The 22,417-nt window shown below is 43.1% G+C and overlaps 2 protein-coding genes and 1 pseudogene across 2 annotated transcripts; 2 read left to right on the top strand and 1 right to left on the bottom strand.

Annotated features, from left to right (window-relative positions):
- Positions 1 to 4,293: 4,293 nt before the first annotated feature.
- LOC117485711 lies at positions 4,294 to 16,234 on the bottom strand (annotated as a pseudogene).
- On the top strand, positions 7,049 to 11,730 carry LOC117485713 (UDP-glucuronosyltransferase-like). Its single transcript, XM_034134374.1, is given in 6 exon segments — positions 7,049 to 7,299; positions 7,301 to 7,898; positions 8,940 to 9,071; positions 10,413 to 10,500; positions 10,584 to 10,803; positions 11,166 to 11,730. Coding segments are annotated over 6 exon segments (1,572 nt in total). The 3' UTR covers positions 11,449 to 11,730.
- A 2,901-nt stretch (positions 16,235 to 19,135) lies between the features above and the next one.
- Positions 19,136 to 21,754, top strand: LOC117485717 (UDP-glucuronosyltransferase-like). The gene is made up of 4 exons (XM_034134380.1): positions 19,136 to 19,750; positions 20,124 to 20,211; positions 20,295 to 20,514; positions 20,863 to 21,754. Exons 2-4 carry the CDS (start codon positions 20,181 to 20,183, stop codon positions 21,020 to 21,022), a joined length of 411 nt encoding a protein of 136 aa, XP_033990271.1. The 5' UTR covers positions 19,136 to 19,750; positions 20,124 to 20,180; the 3' UTR covers positions 21,023 to 21,754.
- Positions 21,755 to 22,417: the final 663 nt, after the last annotated feature.

Here is a 22,417-nt window from a genome sequence, read left to right as displayed (position 1 = left end):
ACCAACAAGGCTATTTACTGACAGAGCAAAGTCCTCAAAGCTCCCTGCATCTCCATATTTCACAGCAGGTGCATTAAGGATGGTGTTTATTTCACCTTGCACTAATTGTCTGGGCTGTCCATAGCGCTGCTGCAGCGCCTGCATGGCCTTGGTGTATGGCATGGGGTCATGGACATACCTCTTGGCTATTTGGAAAGCGCTGGGGAATTTGAGATGATCTAACAGCACTTGGAATTTATAGTCTTCAGACAGGTGATAGTGTGGACCTAATACCCCATCTAGCCCTTTCTTCAGCAGCAGGAAATCACTCTCTTTCCCAGTCGTGAAACTGATTAGCTTGGGCCGCGGAATACCATATGAGGAAGATATGGCCATCTCCATCAAGTTTGGCATATGTGCCGCTGGCTGGGACTGAGTGTGCATAGGCACATTATTATGAACTGGCTGGAGAAAAGAGTTTGGATAGCTAGTAGAGTCAGGCAGATGCATATGGAGAGCTGAGTGCGAAAACGCATACTGTTGGCCAGCCGCCTGACTGGGATGCTGTGATTGGAGAACAGGAGGCTGCCCCAAAGGAAGTGAGTTTATGCTGGGAATCATAGCAGGCCCGTGCCGTGGGTCCTGTATAGGATTTGGATCTGCCTGAGGAGGAGCAGGTTGCCAAACAACAGGAGACGGAGGTGATGGCCATGCAGTTGAATGTGCTGGAGGCTGCTGCTCCCTGTACTGCTGTTGCTGTAGCAGAGGTGGATATGGTAGGCCAGCTGGAGCAGATCCAGGCCGTGGCACCAGAGGGGGATGCATAGCTGGGACAGGCATTTGAGGAGAGGGGACTTGATGTCCTGGGGAAACAAACCCAGGAGGCAGTTGGACTGGAGCTTGTGATGGACTGAGGAGGGATGCTTGATGCTGACGAGGTGGCTGGAAAGAGAAGGAATGTACATTTGGAGGCAATGTGTGGAACACAGCAGGTAATGACTGCATCGAGGTAGGTGATGTAGGTGGAGGCATATCCACACGGCCTTCATCAGTGATGATTGCAGGTCGTCTGATGTCTGAATAGAGGAGAGGCGGACCAACAGCACGTCCAGGCGTAAGCTGGTGAGCATGTGGCGTACCCCTACCGGGCTCCATCGACATCTGTAGTGTGCTCTGTAACATCCTGACCTGCTGCTGTACATCCCATACACACTGTTCCATTCTGCGTAATCTGTCCGTTTCATGGTCTTCTCTCATTTCAGTCCAGCGTCGTTCTGGTGAGGATGTTTGATAGTTCAACCCTGGTTGATAGTCAACGTAGCTGCTTTGTATGTACTCTGACGTAGGGGGAACAAGCCGTCGGGGTGGATGAGCCAGAACATAGTCCTCTAGATGTCCTGGGACCCTGTGGGTCCGTCTAGGACGAGCACCTTGCTCCTCTTCCTCATCATGATGTCGTGATGTCGCCATTAGGAAAAGCTGTCAACACATCCGGCTCGAAGGACCATTTGTTGAGAACACGGCGTGCAAAATATACGGGTCGTGCTGCAGCTAGATTTTCCTGTCCTCTGTTAGAAGGTGTTGGCGACAGTCGTGCGAGGAAGAACGGCTTTCCACAGGCTGTTCCAATTTAAGTACTTTATTAATTGTCCAGGGTAGTGAATGGTACATGCAATAGTAATTGGATGGGTGTGGTATATTTTCATGCACGCACACGCATGTCCACAACACACAAAGTTAACAACACTCTCAATTGTCCGATGCTACTATTGTCCGTGCAATCCTGCTACGACAACAAGTGCACGTTAGTACTGCAACATGGTTGAAACCATTCGGGCCTATGTTAGGGGGTGCAAGGAATAGTCCAAGTAATGGGGGAGTTTTATACAGTTCTCATGAACTAATTTTAGTTCCGGCTCTTTTTGGTGTGAACGCGACATTTCGGAACTATATCGGAACTAAAGTGGGAAAAGTACTGCGGTGTGAACGCGCCTATTGAAACAACCTTGTGACCCGACACTCCCAGATTGTACACCAACAGATTTGTGATGGGGGCAGAGTCAGTGATAACCAGGTCAAGCGTGTGCCCCCTGGTGTGTGTGGGGACATCAACATGCTGTTTGAGGTTGAGAACATCCAGTAGTTGCAAGAAGTCAGCTGCAGGTTGGCGGGAGGGGGTGTCAACATGGATGTTCAAATCCCCGAGTATGACAGTATTTGCAGACGTGGTACAGACTGAAGAAAGAAGTTCATTTATCTCTGAGATGAAGGCTGGGTTTAGTTTGGGTGGCCGGTAGATGAGAATAATAGTCATGGGGAAAGGGGGTTTGCATTTGAATGCGAGGCATTCAAAGGAGGATTGGAGAGAGAGAGAGAGAGAGAGAGAGAGAGAGAGAGAGAGAGAGAGAGAGAGAGAGAGAAAAGAAAGATGAGAGAAGAGAGAGATAGAAAAGAGAGAAGAGAGAGAGAGAGATATTTGCAAGTTGCATAAGAACTGGTAAGATAGCAGGGTTTCCCACACATAGACTTTACTTGGGCGGGCCGCCCAGGTATATTAACGGCCGCCAAAGTATAATTCGCGAGCCATTTAGGTTTAATTTTTTTAATCCGTCCGTCAGCACGACGGCATCTGCAATCCCTCGCTCCATCCCACCTCCCCCCCCCCCCCCCCCCGTTCATAAAGTCAAGTACCCCTCAAAAGGTCTGGTTTATTTCATTTTAAGGATGCGCACCAAGCAACATCTCCAGGTGCTCCTTTGAGTACCAGGGCAAAAAAGTTATGTGCACCCCTGGGTATAAGCATCCATATAATCCGTGCAACAACAAAATAAAAGCAGTAGAATCCTTGCTAAAAATAACAAAAAGAGGCTACGAGGGAGAAGCGGCAACAGACCGTGCCAGCGTCCTCTCTAACTCTCAGATCTCTAACTCTAACTCTATCTATCTCTAACTCTCAGATGTGGTGGTTGGTAGTATTGGAGCCCCACAGGGGACTGTGCTGTCTCCTTTCCTGTTCACCTTATACACCTCTGACTTTCTATACAACTCAGAGTCATGCCACCTGCAGAAGTTTTCGGATGACTCTGCAGTGGTAGGGTGTATAAGGGATGGACGGGAGGAGGAGTACAGAGCGCTGGTGGGTGATTTTGTTGAGTGGACTGGAAGAAATCATCTGCTTTTGAATGTGGCCAAGACCAGAGAGATGGTCATTGATTTCAGGAGGAAGAGGACATCTCCTCCTCTGCCCCTGTGCATTCTGGGAGAGGATGTGGCAGTTGTGGAGGTCTACAAGTACCTGGGAGTGCACTTAAACAATGGGCTGAACTGGAGGATCAACACTGACGCTGTGTACAAGAAGGGGATGAGCAGACTCTATTTTCTGAGGAAGCTGAGATCCTTCAACGTATGCAGTAAGATGCTGGAGATCTTCTATCAGTCTGTTGTGGCTAGTGCACTCTTCTTTGCTGCGGTCTGCTGGGGGGGCAGCATCAGAGCCGGTGACACCAGCAGGATCAATAAACTGATCAGGAAAGCTGGGTCAGTCATCGGCATCAAGCTGGAACCCTTTGAAGCTGTGGTGGAGAGGAGGACACTGAACAGGCTGTTGTCCATCATGGATAACCCCACCCATCCTCTCCACCTGCAGCTGGACAGTCAACGGAGCTCCTTCTCCAACAGACTGCTGCAGCTCCCCTGTCACAAGGACAGATACTGGAAAACATTCCTGCCCACTGCAATAACACTGTACAACAAATCACCTCTGGCTGGAAGAGAACTCTCTGCTCCATAGTTTCTCTAGAAATAAAACCACCTTGTACATTTTACTCACACATAATCTGTTTCATATTTAATACTCCATAATTCCATATATTTTGAATATATATATATTTGTATATATATATATATATATAATATCTGTATGTATATTTTCTATTTTGTATTTTGACATGTATATTTTATATTTTATTTTATATTTTATTTTATTTTATTTCTATTCTTGTATATTTTGTTTTATTGTAAAATGCCTTTTATGCTGCTGTAACAAAAACAATTTCCCAATTTGGGATCAATAAAGTACGATCTATCTATCTATCTATCTATCATTGCTTGGGTCTGATGCCGTTATGTCTGTCCGAATGGGGTGCTTATCCTCCCCCCCTCTCTGGCACCCCTGGGGGTATTTATCCATTAGATTCATCGTAGCTTTTTGTGTGTGTCTTCCTCTCAGAAGACGTAGATTAGGTTGCCAGCTGGCTGATCAGACCCCAGCTTGGGTCCAGATGGCGAGCTAATATTTCCTCCACCTCTCGCGAGTCACAGCCATCTTGATGGTCTCTCTGCCGCTTCGGTGGTACTGCTGATGGCTCTCCTCCTCCTTTCCCCCTCAATACCCATGATACTTAGGGCTCTGGTCAAAGAACGAGCAGCAAAACCCCTGCATCCTACCTCCACTGGGAGACACCTTGCTCTCCACCCAGCCTGCTGGCTGCTGTTAACCAGTCCTGTGTACTTGGAAAGCTTCCTCTCAAAGGCCTCTTTCAAACGATCTTCCCATGGGACTGTCAGCTCCAGAAGTACAACTTGCTTGGGGGAGTCAGATACAAGGACAATGGCTGGTCCCAAGGTGGTGGCTGTGATATAATTTGTGAACTTCCGCTGTTTCTCAAGGTCAACCAGCAGCCGCCAGTCTTTCGTAGTGGTCAGGATGCCTGCAGGTGTTTCAAGGTGCGTTTTGGCTGCTCTCTGGCTCTCATAAAGTCGAAGGTCTGCTTGGAGGATCTGGACCGCTTTGCTGACTCGATTCCTGCTGCAATAGCTTCAGCTACAGACTTAAGGACCTGGTCGTGGCTCCAACGGTACCGCCCTTCTCCGAGCACCTTTGGGCAGCAGCGTAGGATGTGCTCCAAGGTTCCTCGCTTGGAGCACAGTGGGCATGCTGGGGACTCTTCTATGCCCCATGTGTAAAGGTTCGATGGGCCTGGTAGCACATCGTACACTGCCTGAACAAGAAACTTGCGATGCGATGTGGCTCTGCTTTCCAAAGCTCAGCCCATGTTACTTTTCTCTCAATCACATTCTCCCATCGCATACTCACTGTTCTTTCATCCCCACCGCCTTGCAGGTTCTGGTCTCTGCTTATTGCACTTCATCTTGAACCAGGTGGCACCTTTCCTTCCCTCTACTAGTGGTTATTTGAGGATTTGGAAAGGAGCCAAATCCAGCTCTGCCCTGTGTGAGCACTCCCAACAGCCTCCTGTGGTTCAGTCTTGCCTCTGCTTCCTGAACAGCTTCCTCTGCCCTCAACTTCCTGCCCGTCTTCACTTGGATGCCGGCTCCTGCCACTTTAGGATAACTTGAGTCCCTGTACTGCACTTCCTCCCTGGCTCTTGTGACCTTGAATTGTTCCTCCAATGATTTGAAGGGCAGTTGCAGTTTGTTGTTGCGACCATAGAGAGCTATGCTGCTCAGACTCTTGGGCAGCCAAAGCCATTTCCTGAGATGGTTGCTGACCCTCCTCTCTAAGGTTTTTGACGATGGAGATTGGAACTGCATAGATGAGGAGGGGCCAAAGGACTCTAGCAAGAATGCCGTGATGACACACCCAGGCTTTGAACTTTCCAGGTAGGCCAGACTTGTCCTCAGATTTCAGCTAGCCATCCAGCCAGCCTTCCAGCCTTCCGGGCATTGTCGGGTGACTTGGGGCCTGGTTCCTCCTGAGGTATATAATCTATTATATACCACTAAGCATTTTGCTAGTCTTCCCCAACAAGCAATAGTTTAGCTTTTTCAGATTGATATATCTTGAGAAAGAAAATTCTAAAACTTTATCAGCGTGAAATAGCAATTTCAAAAGCAGCACCATTTTTAGCCGGCTATGTTTGGATGTATCCTAAGAGTAAGTGTTTTATAATAGGCGGTCTTTCACCTAAAACTAAAAAAGCATGTGTGTTGCCCTGATATGTAGGAGTTCACTCTGTGTTGAAATGAAAAAGCGATATGAACAGCGACAGCACAATCCAGGATAAGATAATCTCCTTCAAGTCTTCTAAATGTGTTTTACTAATTTGAATAAGCTAATAACTCGATCAACCAGTGCTACTCTTATGAACTGCTTCTTAAAGTAAAGCAAGTTGTAACCTTGGGTATAATTCCTAGAGGCGGGCATTGGTTTCCTATTCCACTTGGCTTTGCACGCCTTCTGTCTATTTACAATGGTTGTAGGTACACATGTGCGTGTGAATAGAGAGAGTGAAAAAAAAAGGGAATATGCAACAGCCTGTTTAGCACGCATGTGTATTTTCTTTTCAGAGGGAGGAGCGAAGGAGCAGCCTAAGTAAACAGAGGACTTTGCACCAATCAGCAGGCAAACATGCAAAGCCACCGTGACTTGCGAGTCTTGATGACCGTTAAAATCCAGAAAATAAGTGTAACAACCAAAACCTACAATTAGCATATGCATATTATAATGAATAATCTATGTTGCACTACTGCTATCTTAAAAAGACGCTAAAGACATGACATACTTCACTGGAAAACATAATGGTTTTTATCATTATTAAACTGCAATACTTCACATACTACAGTATCAAAACTGAAAAGGAATGTGCAGTATAAAAGAGGAAAGTTGCAAAATGTCACTTGTAAGTCTGTTGCACACACCAGGAAAGGAAAGACGTGATCATAAGTAAAGTCCCATAAGAGAATGATTAAATGGATACAAAATGTTCTCCACATATTCCACTGGGAATCTCATCTTGCTCTGTCTTCCTGTGGTTATGCAATACTCTTCCTGCAAAATCACCTTGAACTTTGTGCAGAAACACACACACACACACACACACACACACACACACACACACACACACACACACACACACACACACACACACACACACACACACACACACACACACACACACACACACACACACACACACACACACACACACACGCACACACACACACACACAAAGTCACTCCCACTTGCACACACATAAAGCTGCCTCATAAGCACAGCTACCACTAGCTCTTGGACAGAGCCATTTTGCACCAGAGAGAAGAAGCAATGATGTGGTTTCCTGCACTTGGGCTGCTGGCCTGGCTGTGCTGCCTCAGTCTGGGGCCCGTGGAGGGGGGGAAGGTGCTGGTTGTGCCTGTGGATGGGAGCCACTGGCTCAGCATGAAAATACTGGTGAAGGAGCTCAGCGAGAGGGGACATGAAATCTTGGCCCTGGTGCCAGAAACCAGCCTGTTGATCCATGGCTCAGAGAGCTTCAAGACAGAGGTCTACCCTGTCCCCTTTACCAAAGCAGAACTGGACGGAAATTGAAGAGCTTGAAGATGGAGTGTACCTTAATCCGCCGAGTGTCACAGATTTGTTTATCGACTTGCAGCTTTTGGTAAACTTCACGACAATGCAGGTGACAGCCTGCGAGAGTTTGTTGAACAACCAGCCTCTAATGGGTCGACTGAGGGAAGGGGGCTTCGATGTTTTGCTAACAGACCCCTTCCTTCCCTGCGGCTCTGTCCTGGCTCATATCTTTAACATCCCAGCAGTTTATTTCCTGGGGAGACTTCCATTTGAGATGGATCTAAAAGCTAACCAGGTCCCCTCTCCTCGTTCCTACATTCCTGTGGCTTCCTCTGGTAACACGGACATCATGACATTCCCACAGAGAGTCAAAAACATGCTGATGTCTTTTCTGGAGTCCTACATGTGCAGAATTAGCTATGCACACTTTGACGATCTGGCCCGCAAGTACATAGGAGACGACATGACCTACAGTAAACTTCTCAGTAATGGTGCAATCTGGCTTCTCAAATACGACTTTACTTTTGAGTGGCCCAGACCGCTCTTGCCGAACATGGTTTTTATTGGCGGTATCAATTGTGGAAAGACAAAGTCTCCTCTGCCTGCGGTGAGTATTCAAATAATGTATCTCCGTGTAAACAAGCATCCGTCAAATCTGGAATCACTCCAGGCAAATTGCATACTGGTGTTGAGTCAGACTGAAGCAAAGCCCTTTAAAATTGATGTAATGAAGTCTATACCATAAAATAGAAAAAAGACTTGCCAACAGTTTTATATATAAAAAGGGGTCACTCAAAGTGAAGAGCCTATACAAGTATTACCAAAGTGCTCTGTGCATGCCTAATCTGCAAATGGGTACTGTTTGCTAACATTTTAGCCAAAATAAGTAACTCAGGAAACTTTTTAGATTAGAGAATAGATTACGCTTTAAATCTTATTTGGATATCTGTGTCAATGACTTAAAGAAATACAAATATTTTCCTTTCTTATTTTTTTATTTGCAGTTGGGCTTAACCATTCAGTAACCTTTGTGACTTAAATGTCTGTTGTTTTTTTAATTTATTTAATATGTTAGAAAAATTCAGGATATTCAACACTTGAGTAAAGACATGCACTAAGTATTTAAAAAATACATGGATTTCGGGGACTACAAGACAGTACTTTGACCTTTGATCTGAATCTGGAGATAAATATGTTCCAGTAGCATAAGTACTGAAGAAATTGTTAAGATTGTTGTGTCTGTTAATCAGGATTAACTAACAATGCACTCACAGCATTGTGAAATAACAAGTTTTTCTGCAGTGTATGAGATTTGAACCAGTGGATTTGTGGAATATGGCCAGTTTAATCTCTGAAAAGAAGTAAGGGGCCCTGTTGTGTTAACAGTAATCAAATGCTCTACTGGGGCAAAGGGTTTGTTGACATAAGCAAACAGGACATTGTTTTCTATTGCTGAATGTTGATCAAATGAATTCCTTTCAATATATCAGTAAATATACATGAAAGCGTTTTTTTAACGCAAATTGTAATGACTGCACTCAACAATAACAAGTTTGTGAACTTTGGTCATTGTCCATTTGACCATCCGTGCACTCTACCCTGTTTTATCTTTCAAACTAATTGTTGTGTCTTTTTAACCTTCCTACAGGACTTGCAGGAGTTCGTGGATGGATCAGGAGATGACGGATTTATCGTCTTCACCCTGGGATCAATGGTGTCCAATATGCCAACGGAGAAGGCAAAACAGTTTGTTGATGCATTCAGGCAAATTCCTCAAAGGGTAAAAAAAAAAAAAAAAATCACTTTATTAAGATGAAATGAAATCAGTTCATGCAAAAACAACTACTTTCATTAGACTGCTATTTAAATAAAACACACATTCCTAACTACACAATCACTGCTTGAATTTACATTTAAGGCTTCACACTCCACATACAGTGGAGGAAATAAATATTTGATCCCTTGCCGATTGTGTAAGTTCACACACTTACAAAGAAATGAACAGTCTTTCATTTTAATGGTAGGTTTATTTTAACAGTGAGAGTAACAATATCAAAAAGAAAATCCAGAAATTGTATAATATAAATATAAAAGATAACAATTTATTTGCATTTAACTGTGGGAAATAAGTATTTGATCCCCTTGCAACCAACAAGAATTCTGGCTCCAACAGACCGATTAAATAAGTCTTATAATATCAACTTTGTTACCTGTATAAAAGACACCTGTCCACAGAATCAATAAATCAGATTTCAACCTTTCCACCATGGCCAAGACCAAAAAGCTGTCTAGCATGGAGGTGAAAACATTATGCTTTGTGGGTGTTTCTCTGCTAAGGGGACAGGACGACTTCCCTGCATCGAGGAGAGGATGTACGGGGCCAAGTACCGTGAAAATCTTGGCCGATAGCCTCCTTCCCTCAGCCAGGACACTGAAAATGGGTCATGGATGGGTCTTCCAGCCGGACAATAAACATTAACATACGGCCAAGGCAACAAAGGAGTGGCTAAAGAAGAAGCACATTTATGTGATGGAGTGGAGCCGGTCTCTGGACATTAATCCCATAGAAAATTTGTGGAGGGAGCTGAAGCTTCGAGATGCCAAGCATCAGCTTCAAAACCTTAAGGATTTGGGGAGGATCTTAAGAGAGGAGCGGACCAAAATCCTTCCTGAGATGTGCACACACCTGGTGACCAACTACAAGAAGCGTCTGACCTCTGTGTGTCCAACAAGGGTTTCTCCACCAAGTACTAAGACATGTTATGCAAGGGGATCAAATACTTATTTCCCACAGTTAAATGCAAATCAATTTTTATCTTTTATGAAATGTCAATTTCTGGATTTTCTTTTTGATATTCTTACTCTCACTGTTAAAATAAACCTACCATTAATTAAAAAATATAGACTGTTAATTTCTTTGTAAGTGGGCACACTTACAAAATCTGCAAGGGATCAAATACTTATTTCCTCCACTATTATGCTCAAGCCCTTATCAGTTTGTCACATAGCACTTTGTTCCTTGCCTTGCATTGTTGTTAACATGGCAAACTTTACTGCATTACGTTCAGAGTTTGAATGTGTTAACATTCATTAAAATTAAGAGGTATTGTTTGTATTTCAGGTTGTGTGGAGATACACTGGAGACCTACCTAAAGATTTACCAAAGAACGTGAGACTCATGAAGTGGTTACCTCAGAATGAACTCCTAGGTGTGTTTTAGTTCAAGATTTGCTACCAATCAAATAGTTTTGTGGTGGCCGAGAATTTTAAGTGGTTTTTTTCTGCTTCTCAGCCCATCCCAAAGTGAGAGCCTTCATCACACATGGAGGTTCCAACGGTATCTATGAGGGTATCTGCCATGCTGTACCCATGTTGATGTTTCCACTGTTTGGGGACCAGGGGGAAAACGTGCACCGCATGGTGGCACGCGGTGTCGCAGTTAAACTTGGAATTTACGATGTGACGACTGAAAGCCTACTAGCTGGACTAAATGCTATCATCCATGACAAAAGGTAAGTGTCAAATTAAACTTTATTGAATAATAAATTCACTATTGAACAAAAAGATACAAATTAAAAGGTGCACTGCAAAATGTTCTCGAAAACAAACAAAAATGTGGTGCACCTGCACCAGATATACAAAACAAGGATAAATTCACTGAAAAACCTATAAAACACACTACAAGATGACTAAAACTTGCACACCATCTGCAATATCTTTGGACTGCTTTGTATCTTGTTTCATAGATGTTTATTGTAAACAGGGTCAATGAAGATAGCTGTATTGTAGTTTGTGAGAATACATGATTGGACTTCTGATAAAACTGGGGATTATCATATTAACTCTGTTTTAAAAAACATTACTTCCCCCCCAGTTACAAGGAGAACATAGTGAGGCTGTCTGAGATTCATCTGGACCGTCCTGTCCCGCCTCTGGACCTGGCTGTTTTCTGGACTGAGTTTGTCATTAGGCACAAAGGAGCCGAACACCTCCGGGTCGCTGCACACGACTTAAACTGGATTCAGTACCATAGCCTGGATGTCATCGGCATTTTAATCTTAATTATAATCACTTTTCTGTGGATGACACTGAAATGCTGTTTGTTCTGCACCCGCAAGTGTTGCGGAAGGGGGACTCCAAAGAAAAAGAAAGAGTAGTGTTTATAACAGTCACTACGTTTTATAAGCTCTGCAATGAAGTTGATAACGTATGTTTAAACACTGCAATGATTTTTATACTGGTGTGTGTGAGCGTGTATTGGTGTGTGTGTGTGTGTGTATAATATGTCTGTTTGTACACTATGCTTAAAATAAAATCTGTTCAAGTGCCATTACTACGTTGTCTGTAATGCATGTGAAACATGCTACTTGCTGTGATTGATTGAAGCCAAGATCTGAAAAGCCAACCTAAGAACAAATAAAAACATTTTTTTAAACTTGTATGAATTTATTTGTGCCAAACTACAAAATACATTGTTGTACCTTATTTAGAAACCTATTAAATTCAGGTTTCTCCACAGGACTCCTTTTTGTGCAGTACTGTTGTTTTAAGGAAAATTAATTGTACTTCCTTTAATTGAGTTGACTGTAATCATTTGCGGAGAGTAGCATATAGTTGTATTCTTATCAGATTCTTATACTGTTTAGCTGAGTTAGTGCAAGTTGGCAAGCTAACAACAAGTGCAGTATAACTGACTTTTGAAGTATAATTCAACAGCATACTTTCCTTTCTCTTCAACCTTTTCTTCTCCATTTCAGCACCTTGTGTAACTATACGAGCTAGGCATACAATCCATTTTAATGACTGCAAGCAAGCATTCATTTTCAGGAATGCAGAAGCTGTTATTAGGAAACATATGGCTGTTGGCTCTTGTTTACAAAGCGATACTAGCGTTTGAACTTGTAACCTTTCAGTCAGAGCTTCAGGCAGCGGTTATCACCTGAGGCATCACGTAACAGTCAATTACTAGTACTGACTCCACCTTCGTGAATCTAACAACAAAAGAGCTGGTTAAGACATTTCGGTAACCACAACCCTAACGTGAGCACAATATTCAGCTCAGTCCACAAATGCAAAAAGAGTGTCATCTTTTATTATACCTGGATTGGGTTGGATTTGATTAAATGAAGGCTCCATTGGAGTAATTGGTGTTGGTGCTGACCCAGTATAATCTCCCCTCAAAAGTACTACACCATGCAGATACAGAAAGAAATGTGCACTAAAATGTGTATTGTCATTTCAGGAAAGAACACTTCTGAGTGGAAGTCAACTTTGGTATTAATAGCACGAGAGGAGCAAAATGTGTCAACTTTTAGAGTCTAATTTTAAAATAGTGTATGTCCTGAATATTGAGGTAGAACAAAGGACCTTGTGTCATTTTTGGTGAATTACCCATACCGGACATACAATATTTGCCTTCTAATTGTTTAATCGAAAGCAAACTGCATACCACACCTTTCACTATTGTCACTTTCAGTTTTAACATCTTTGGTGCTTATTTTTTACTGTTGAAAAAGAGCTTAGGACAAAAAGAGAGCTCAAAGGGCTGCCATAGTCTATTGCGGTACAACCACCTTTAAGTGGCTGCATATTTTGTTGTGCAGCGTATCCTCTCTGCAAAGCATGCAGAAGTTAGGGTCATGGTTGTGCAAACCACATAGGTCTAGTATTGGCATGTCTTCCAATTATTAGGGAAGCTGTTTATAAGTGTAAACTTCTGCAAATAATTTACATTATAAAGACTGCACAGATGGCAACTGAAAAGACTGTATTCAGTTTGTAAGTTGCTGTATAGCAAGCTAGATTTTCTCACCTCGGTAAACATTTGTATAAAGAACATTTTCCCTTTTCATCATTTCACTGAGCTCCATTTACTACAATACTACAATATACCAAGTGTAATTTATTTGGCATTCAAATATGATTTTCAGCTCAATGACTTACAGCAAAACCAAATTCAGTTGTACAACATATCCTGTTGTTTTCCACATATTAAAATCTGATGGAACGTGGACTGACTGCCTTAGCTGCCTGCCTGCTCTCATCAGTGGTCCAATTTAACACTTTATGTGTGTACAGTGTATATTGTTGTAACACAAATCTTCAAATCTAATCAGGGTAATTTGATAGGGGCACTTGCCTTATAACCCCACAAATCTGTTTTCCGTGGCAGTGACGAAAGTGTAATATTTTATTCGGGTCCAAAAGGACATAATACTGGAAACATTAAAGCCTGCTGCAGCTCCACCTATTCAAATAACTTGTGGGAGGGCATTGACTGTAACTTCCCTTCCATAAATAAAAACAGCAAGATGTCTAGGTTAAAATAGTTTTTTGTCACCTGTTTAATAACATGTCCTACACCAAAGTATCAAATGACATGTCTATCAAGGGATGATCAAACAACATTCTTTCACTTCCAAGATCAAGTGTGTAGCCAAGTGTTTCATTTTTTGTTGAAAAAAGGTTTCAACAATTAAAATAAATGTTATTTGCTTTTAATCTACCCCAAGAAATCCTACCAATGTCCAGCAATCCACAACATTTCAGATAATGTATCTTTGCAAATATGCAGCTAGCAGAATAATCTTTTTTATTTATAGCAACTCATAACACTGGAATTACAAATTGTTCTTGAGCTTTAGCATGTAATTCTAACATAGGGTTAGGGTTAGGAGCACAGTGGGCATGTCGGTGACTCTTCCATGCCCCATGTGTGAAGGTTCGATGGGCTTGGGAACACATCGTACACTGCCTGAACACGAAACCTGATGCGATGTGGCTCTGCTTTCCAAAGCTCAGCCCATGTTTCTTTTCTCTCAATCGCATTCTCCAATCTTTTCCATGCTCCCTTTCATTTCATCCCCACCGCCTTGCAGGTTCTGTTCTCCTCCACTGCTGCTCGCACTTCCTCCTGAACCAGTGTGACCACTCCCACCAGTCTCCTGTGGTGCAGTCTTGCCTCTACTTCCTGAAGAGCTTCCTCTGCCCTCCATTTCCTGCCCGTCTTCACTTGCTGTAGGTGCCAGCTCCTGCCACTTTAGGATCCCTTGAGTCCCTGTACTGCAATACCTCCGTGGCTCGTGTGACCTTGAATTCTTCCTCCAAGGATTTGAAGGGCAGTTGCAGTTTGTTGTTGCCCCCATAGAGAGCTAGGCTGCTCAGACTCTTGGGCAGCCCAAGCCATTTCCTTCGAGGGTTGCTGATCCTCCTCTCTAAGGTTTCGACAATTGAGATTGGAACTGCATAGATGAGGAGGGCCCAAAGGATTCTAGGAAGAATGCTGTGCTGATACACCCAGGCTTTGAACTTTCCAGGTAGGCCAGACTTGTCCACAGATTTCAGTCGGCCATCCAACTCAGTGCAGGTCGACTGGATGGATATTTTGTCCCTCAGAGAGCTGTCAAAAACCTTGCCTAAGCTTTTGACTGGCTTCTCTGTGATGTTTGGGATGACTGTGCCTTCAATGTTAAACCAGAACTTGTCTTCTTCCTTGCCTATCCTCAGCACCGTGGACCGTGATTTGGCTGGTTTAAATCGCATCCGGTCCCACTTCATCAGTCTTTCGAGCCCCTGCAGAATCCATCGGCAGCCTCGGACTGATTCAGTGGTGACTGTGATGTCATCCATGAATGCCCTGACGGGTGGTTGCCGTTGAGTGGACTTCTGCACTCTGGAAAAGCAGTCTTCGTGAGCATGTTCATGGCTAGGGAGAATAGTGTCACAGAGATAGTGCACCCTGTGATGATACCAATCTCCACTCTGTGCCAGCTTGAGGTGACTGCTCCTGAAGAGACCCTCATCCTGAAGCTGTTGTAATAGTCGGCAATGAGGTTTATGATCCTGCTGGGGACGTGATGTTTTGTCAGAGTGAGTTGTACCAGCTTGTGTGGAATGGAGCTGTATGCGTTTGCCAAGTCGAGCCAAACCACTGATAGATTGCCCTTGTTTTCTCTGGCCTCCCTAATGAGTTGATTCACCACACTGTTGTGCTCCAGACAGCCTGGCATCCCCGATATGCCACCCTTCTGGACTGATGTGTCGATGTAGGTGTTCTTGGCCAGGTACGCGCAGAGCCGGTTGGAAAGCTGAAGAATATCTTTGCCTCGACACACAAACAGGGAGATGATGCAGAACTGGTCTATCTGGGTGGGGTTATCATCCTTTGGGATCCATACTCCTTCCGCCACTCTCCACTGAACTGGTATCTTCCCCCTTCTTCAGAAAAGTCGCAAGAACTTCCACAGACGCAGCAAGAGTTTTGGACAGTTCTTATACACTTTGTAAGAAGTGCTGTTTGGTCCTGGAGCAGAGCTTGCCCTTGCTTTGGGAACAACCTCTGTGACTTACATAAGATGCATCTCTGACAAACTGAACTGCACCTTCGGGTTCAGGAGGATCTACTGTATGAGGATGTTTCATTCTCCCAGCTCCTGCTCTCTCTCGGGGTCGCTGTATGTCTGCTTAAGATGTTTGTCTATTTCTTCTTGCTTGCATGCCGGTTTTCCACTTCGCTTCTGTCCCAGCAACTCCTTGGTGAAATTTAAGGGGTAGGCAACAAAGACAGCATGTTTTGGGCCCTTTTCGTTGTCGCCTAAGATGCCACTCAGCCCGACGGAGGACCTGAATCTTCTTTCGGAGGATGAACGTCAGCTGAGCCAAGCCGATGCGCACCTCTTCTCCCACCTCCTTGAACTGGGACTTTAGTGAATTCAACTCCTTCCTGATTTTCTGGTTCCTTACAGCTCGTTGGTTCTTTACGTAAGGTGTTCTAGGGCCCTTTTCCTCATCTCCGAAACGTTCCACTGCGATGCTGACAATGATTGCTGTCATGGCTTTCAGCTTTTGATCTGCCACTCCCTTCCCTGTTTCCTCCAGAATCTGGTCAACATCATGATTAAACTCCTTCCACCGTGAGGTTACGTTTGATGCCGGCCATTTGATCCGTCGCCTCTCAGACTTTGTGCTCAAGGGATTAGTGGACAACACTTGGAGGTTCTGAGTACCGTGGGGTGACTCCGAGCCTGGCTCCTCTTGCGTCTCATCAGGTTGGACACCTGTGCGTTGTGCTGCTGTATTAATAATAATACATTCGATTTGTAAAGCACCTTTCCTTGCTAACAGCAATCCCAAGGTGCTACAGGAGGCATAATAAAAACAAACAAAAGAAACAAAAGTTTAATCAAAAGCTTTTTTTAAAAGAAAGGTTTTTAGGCCTTTCTTGAAGGTGTCAGTGGTCTGTGGAGTTCTCAGGTGGTCTGGGAGGGAATTCCACAGGTGAGGAGCAGCTGCACAGAAAGCTCGATCCCCCATTGTGCAGAGTTTGGTCCTCGGGGGGCGAAGCCGATGGTTGGTTGTGGAGCGGAGGTTGCGTGTGGAGGTTTGTGATGTGAGAAGTTCCTTCAGGTATGGAGGAGCGTTCCTGTGGATGCATTGGTGGGTCAGTAGTGCGATCTTGTATTCGATCCTGAATGAGACAGGAAGCCAGTGGAGGGAATGAAGAACGGGTGTGATGTGGTTGTATTTTCTCACCCTCATCAGGATCCTAGCGGCACTGTTCTGTACATATTGGAGCTTCTGAAGGCTCCCGCTAGGAGTCCCGATGAGGAGAGCGTTGCAGTAATCGAGCCTTGAGGAGACGAAGGCATGGACCAGTTGTTCAGCATCTGACAGGGAGAGTGTGGGACGGAGTTTTGCAATGTTCCTGAGGTGGTAGAAGGAGGTTTTGCACAGGTGTTTGATGTGGATGTCAAAGGTCAGATGTCTGTCAAATCTTACACCGAGGTTGGTAACTGCTGTGGAGAGGGGTATGTTTTGGCCAGAAAAGGTCATGTGGGTTATGGGGGATGACTGGACCTGGTTTGGTGTGCCAACTAAAATAGCTTCTGTTTTGGAGCTATTAAGCTGCAAGAAGTTTTGTTGCATCCAAGCTTTTATCTCCTCAATGCAAGTGTTAAGGGATGTTGATGGGAACAGTGATGATGATGGTGACAGTGAGGAAGCATGTGGGATAGGATCTGTCTTTATATATAGCTGCGTGTCATCAGCGTAGCAATGGAATGATATTCCATGCTTGCTGATGACACGGCCGGCCCTGGTGCCAGAAACCAGTCTGTTGATTCATGGCTCAGAGAGCTTCAAGACAGAGGTCTACCCTGTCCCCTTTACCAAAGCAGAACTGGACGGAAATTTCAAAGAGCTTGAAGATGGAGTGTACCTCAATCCGCCGAGTGTCACAGATTTGTTTATCGACTTGCAGCGTTTGGTAAACTTCACGACAATGCAGGTGACAGCCTGCGAGAGTTTGTTGAACAACCAGCCTCTAATGGATCGACTGAGGGAAGGGGGCTTCGATGTTTTGCTAACAGACCCCTTCCTTCCCTGCGGCTCTGTCCTGGCTCATATCTTTAACATCCCAGCAGTTTATTTCCTGGGGGGACTTCCATATGAGATGGATCTAAAAGCTAACCAGGTCCCCTCTCCTCGTTCCTACATTCCTGTGGCTTCCTCTGGTAACACGGATATCATGACATTCCCACAGAGAGTCAAAAACATGCTGATGTCTTTTCTGGAGTCCTACATGTGCAGAATTAGCTATGCACACTTTGACGATCTGGCCCGCAAGTACATAGGAGACGACATGACCTACAGTAAACTTCTCAGTAATGGTGCAATCTGGCTTCTCAAATACGACTTTACTTTTGAGAGGCCCAGACCGCTCTTGCCGAACATGGTTTTTATTGGCGGTATCAATTGTGGAAAGACAAAGTCTCCTCTGCCTGAGGTGAGTATTCAAATAATGTATCTCCGTGTAAACAAGCATCCGTCAAATCTGGAATCACTCCAGGCAAATTGCATACTGGTGTTGAGTCAGACTGAAGCAAAGCCCTTTAAAATGATGTAATGAAGTCTATACCATAAATAGAAAAAAAGACTTGCCAACAGTTTATATATTAAAAGGGGTCACTCAAAGTGAAGAGCCTATACAAGTATTACCATAAGTGCTCTGTGCATGCCTAATCTGCAAATGGGTACTGTTTTGTAACATTTTAGCCACAATAAGTAACTCAGGAAACTTGAGTAAAGACATGCACTAAGTATTTAAAAATACAGGATTTCGGGGACTACAAGACAGTACTTTGACCTTTGATCTGAATCTGGAGATAAATATGTTCCAGTCACAAAACATAAGTACTGAAGAGATTGCTAAAATTGTTGTGTCTGTTAATCAGGATTAACTAACAATGCACTCACAGCATTGTGAAATAACAGGTTTTTCTGCAGTGTATGAGATTTGAACCAGTGGATTTGTGGAATATGGCCAGTTTAATCTCTGAAAGAAGTAAGGGGCCCTGTTGTGTTAACAGCAATCAAATGCTCTACTGGGCAAAGGGTTTGTTGACATAAGCAAACAGGACATGTTTTCTATTGCTGAATGTTGATCAAATGAATTCCTTTCAATATATCAGTAAATATACATGAAAGCGTTTTTTTAACGCAAATTGTAATGACTGCACTCAACAATAACAAGTTTGTGAACTTTGGTCATTGTCCATTTGACCATCCGTGCACCCTACCCTGTTTTATCTTTCAAACTAATTGTTGTGTCTTTTTAACCTTCCTACAGGACTTGAAGGAGTTCGTGGATGGATCAGGAGATGACGGATTTATCGTCTTCACCCTGGGATCAATGGTGTCCAATATGCCAACGGAGAAGGCTAAACAATTTTTTTGATGCATTCAGGGCAAATTCCTCAAAGGGTAAAAAAAACGAAAATCCAGAAATTGTATAATATAAATATAAAAGATAAAAATTGATTTGCATTTAACTGTGGGAAATAAGTATTTGATCCCCTTGCAACCAACAATAATTCTTGCTCCAACAGACCGGTTACATACGTCGTATAATATCAACTTTGTTACCTGTATAAAAGACACCTGTCCACAGAATCAATAAATCAGATTTCAACCTTTCCACCATGGCCAAGACCAAAAAGCTGTCTAGCATGGAGGTGGAAACATTATGCTTTGTGGATGTTTCTCTGCTAAGGGGACAGGACGACTTCCCTGCATCGAGGAGAGGATGTACGGGGCCAAGTACCGTGAAAATCTTGGCCGATAGCCTCCTTCCCTCAGCCAGGACACTGAAAATGGGTCATGGATGGGTCTTCCAGCCGGACAATAAACATTAACATACAGCCAAGGCAACAAAGGAGTGGCTAAAGAAGAAGCACATTTATGTGATGGAGTGGAGCCGGTCTCTGGACATTAATCCCATAGAAAATCTGTGGAGGGAGCTGAAGCTTCGAGATGCCAAGCATCAGCCTCAAAACCTTAAGGATTTGGGGAGGATCTTCAGAGAGGAGCGGACCAAAATCCTTCCTGAGATGTGCACACACCTGGTGACCAACTACAAGAAGCGTCTGACCTCTGTGTGTCCAACAAGGGTTTCTCCACCAAGTACTAAGACATGTTATGCAAGGGGATCAAATACTTATTTCCCACAGTTAAATGCGAATCAATTTTTATCTTTTATGAAATGTCAATTTCTGGATTTTCTTTTTGATATTCTTACTCTCACTGTTAAAATAAACCTACCATTAATTAAAAAATATAGACTGTTAATTTCTTTGTAAGTGGGCACACTTACAAAATCTGCAAGGGATCAAATTTCCTCCACTATTATGCTCTGCTCAAGCCCTTATCAGTTTGACACATAGCACTTTGTTCCTTGCCTTGCATTGTTGTTAACATGGCAAACTTTACTGCATTACGTTCAGAGTTTGAATGTGTTAACATTCATTAAAATTAAGAGGTATTGTTTGTATTTCAGGTTGTGTGGAGATACACTGGAGACCTACCTAAAGATTTACCAAAGAACGTGAGACTCATGAAGTGGTTACCTCAGAATGAACTCCTAGGTGTGTTTTAGTTCAAGATTTGCTACCAATCAAATAGTTTTGTGGTGGCCTAGAATTTTAAGTGTTTTTTTTCTGCTTCTCAGCCCATCCCAAAGTGAGAGCCTTCATCACACATGGAGGTTCCAACGGTGTCTATGAGGGTATCTGCCATGCTGTACCCATGTTGATGTTTCCACTGTTTGGGGACCAGGGGGAAAACGTGCACCGCATGGTGGCACGCGGTGTCGCAGTTAAACTTGGAATTTACGATGTGACGACTGAAAGCCTACTAGCTGGACTAAATGCTATCATCCATGACAAAAGGTAAGTGTCAAATTAAACTTTATTGAATAATAAATTCACTATTGAAAAAAAAGATACAAATTAAAATGTTCTCGAAAACAAACAAAAATGTGGTGCACCTGCACCAGATATACAAAACAAGGATAAATTCACTGAAAAAACTATAAAACACACTACAAGATGACTAAAACTTGCACACCATTTGCAATATCTTTGGACTGCTTTGCATCTTGTTTTATAGATGTTTATTGTAAACAGGGTTAATGAAGATAGCTGTATTGTAGTTTGTGAGAATACATGATTGGACTTCTGATAAAACTGGGGATTATCATATTAACTCTGTTTTAATAAACATTACTTCCCCCCCAGTTACAAGGAGAACATAGTGAGGCTGTCTGAGATTCATCTGGACCGTCCTGTCCCGCCTCTGGACCTGGCTGTTTTCTGGACTGAGTTTGTCATTAGGCACAAAGGAGCCGAACACCTCCGGGTCGCTGCACACGACTTAAAACTGGATTCAGTACCATAGCCTGGATGTCATTGGCCTTTTAATCTTAATTATAATCACTTTTCTGTGGATGACACTGAAATGCTGCTTATTCTGCACCCGCAAGTGTTGCGGAAGGGGGACTCCAAAGAAAAAGAAAGAGTAGTGTTTATAACAGTCACTACGTTTTATAAGCTCTGTAATGAAGTTGATAACGTATGTTGAATCCATCCATTGAACTGCAATTACTTTTAATAATGGTGTGTGTGTGTGTGTGTGTCTATAATTTGTCTGTTTGTACACTATACTTCAAATACAATCTTTCCAAGTGCCCTTACTACATTGTCTGTAATCCATGTGAAACATGCTACTTGCTGTGATTGATTTAAGCCATGCTCTGAAAAGCCAAATCTTTTTTTTTTAAAAACTTGTTAGAATTGATTTGTAACACACTACAAAAGACATTGTTGTACCTTGTTTAGAAACTTCCTTACATTCAGGTTTCTCCACAGGACTCCTTTTTCTGCAGTACTGTTGTTGTAGGGGAAATTAATTGTGCTTCCTTTAATTGTGGCTATGGGTTGACTGTAATTATTTGCGGACAGAAGCAAATAGTTTTATTCTTACACTGTTTAGCTGAGTTAGTAAGCTAACAAGTGCAGTATAACTAACTTTTGAAGTATAATTCATTTAAACAGCATACATAATATGTCTACCCTCACATGTATTTCTCAGTAAGTCTTCATCATCACAATAAAAGTCAAGCCAACTGCACTTTTTGACCAGGCGTCATGAAACCTAGTTTAAGAACACCTTATCCCTTCTTGAAAAATAAAACATTCAATGACGTCAGATCAAGTAAGGATGTTTTCGAGATAGAAACCATTAGCTCTGTTTAAAATGGATAAATGGCTTTTTTCTTGCGTTAGCACTCTTGTCTTTTTCAGCATCAGTGTGTGTTTTATTATAATGTTTCGAGGACATGTTGCTTGTTTTACTGTATATTATTATATAATATTTGTCTCTTTTTAAATGGGAAATCTGTTTTATAGAAGCGTTAAGCGTAGAAGCCCATTTGTATTGTTAGTTTGCTTTTGTGACTACCCGACTGGCATGTCTGCCCGATTTGCACTGTGCAAGCGCGAGTTGGTCCGCCATATTGGACAGCTACGTACAGCAACCCAAGTAGGACATTTGACACGGCGGCATTTTGCAAAGAAGAAAAAAAAAAAACGACCACATTAACCTGAACGAGAGAGATGAGTTATTGTTTTTACAACATAATTTCCTGATTATTTGAGAAGAAATCCTTTTAGTAGGTTAAGTACATTCTTAGAATAAGTGAGAAATTGATTTAACTTCTGTTTGTGTCAGGGTTGGGGAAAATCAGGACCCAAATGCAGAATGAGAAGAAGGGGTACAAGGTATAACAAAAAG

This window comes from Trematomus bernacchii, unplaced genomic scaffold (genome assembly GCF_902827165.1).
Source record: "Trematomus bernacchii unplaced genomic scaffold, fTreBer1.1, whole genome shotgun sequence".
Classification (NCBI taxonomy): domain Eukaryota; kingdom Metazoa; phylum Chordata; class Actinopteri; order Perciformes; family Nototheniidae; genus Trematomus; species Trematomus bernacchii.
This window is presented reverse-complemented; position numbering and strand designations above follow the sequence as displayed.

Coding starts and splice junctions, on each gene's coding strand:
- LOC117485717 (XM_034134380.1), top strand. CDS start 20,181: ATGAAGTGGTTACCTCAGAATGAACTCCTAG. Junction 20,212..20,294: donor ACCTCAGAATGAACTCCTAG/GTGTGTTTTAGT, acceptor TCTGCTTCTCAG/CCCATCCCAAAGTGAGAGCC. Junction 20,515..20,862: donor GCTATCATCCATGACAAAAG/GTAAGTGTCAAA, acceptor CTTCCCCCCCAG/TTACAAGGAGAACATAGTGA.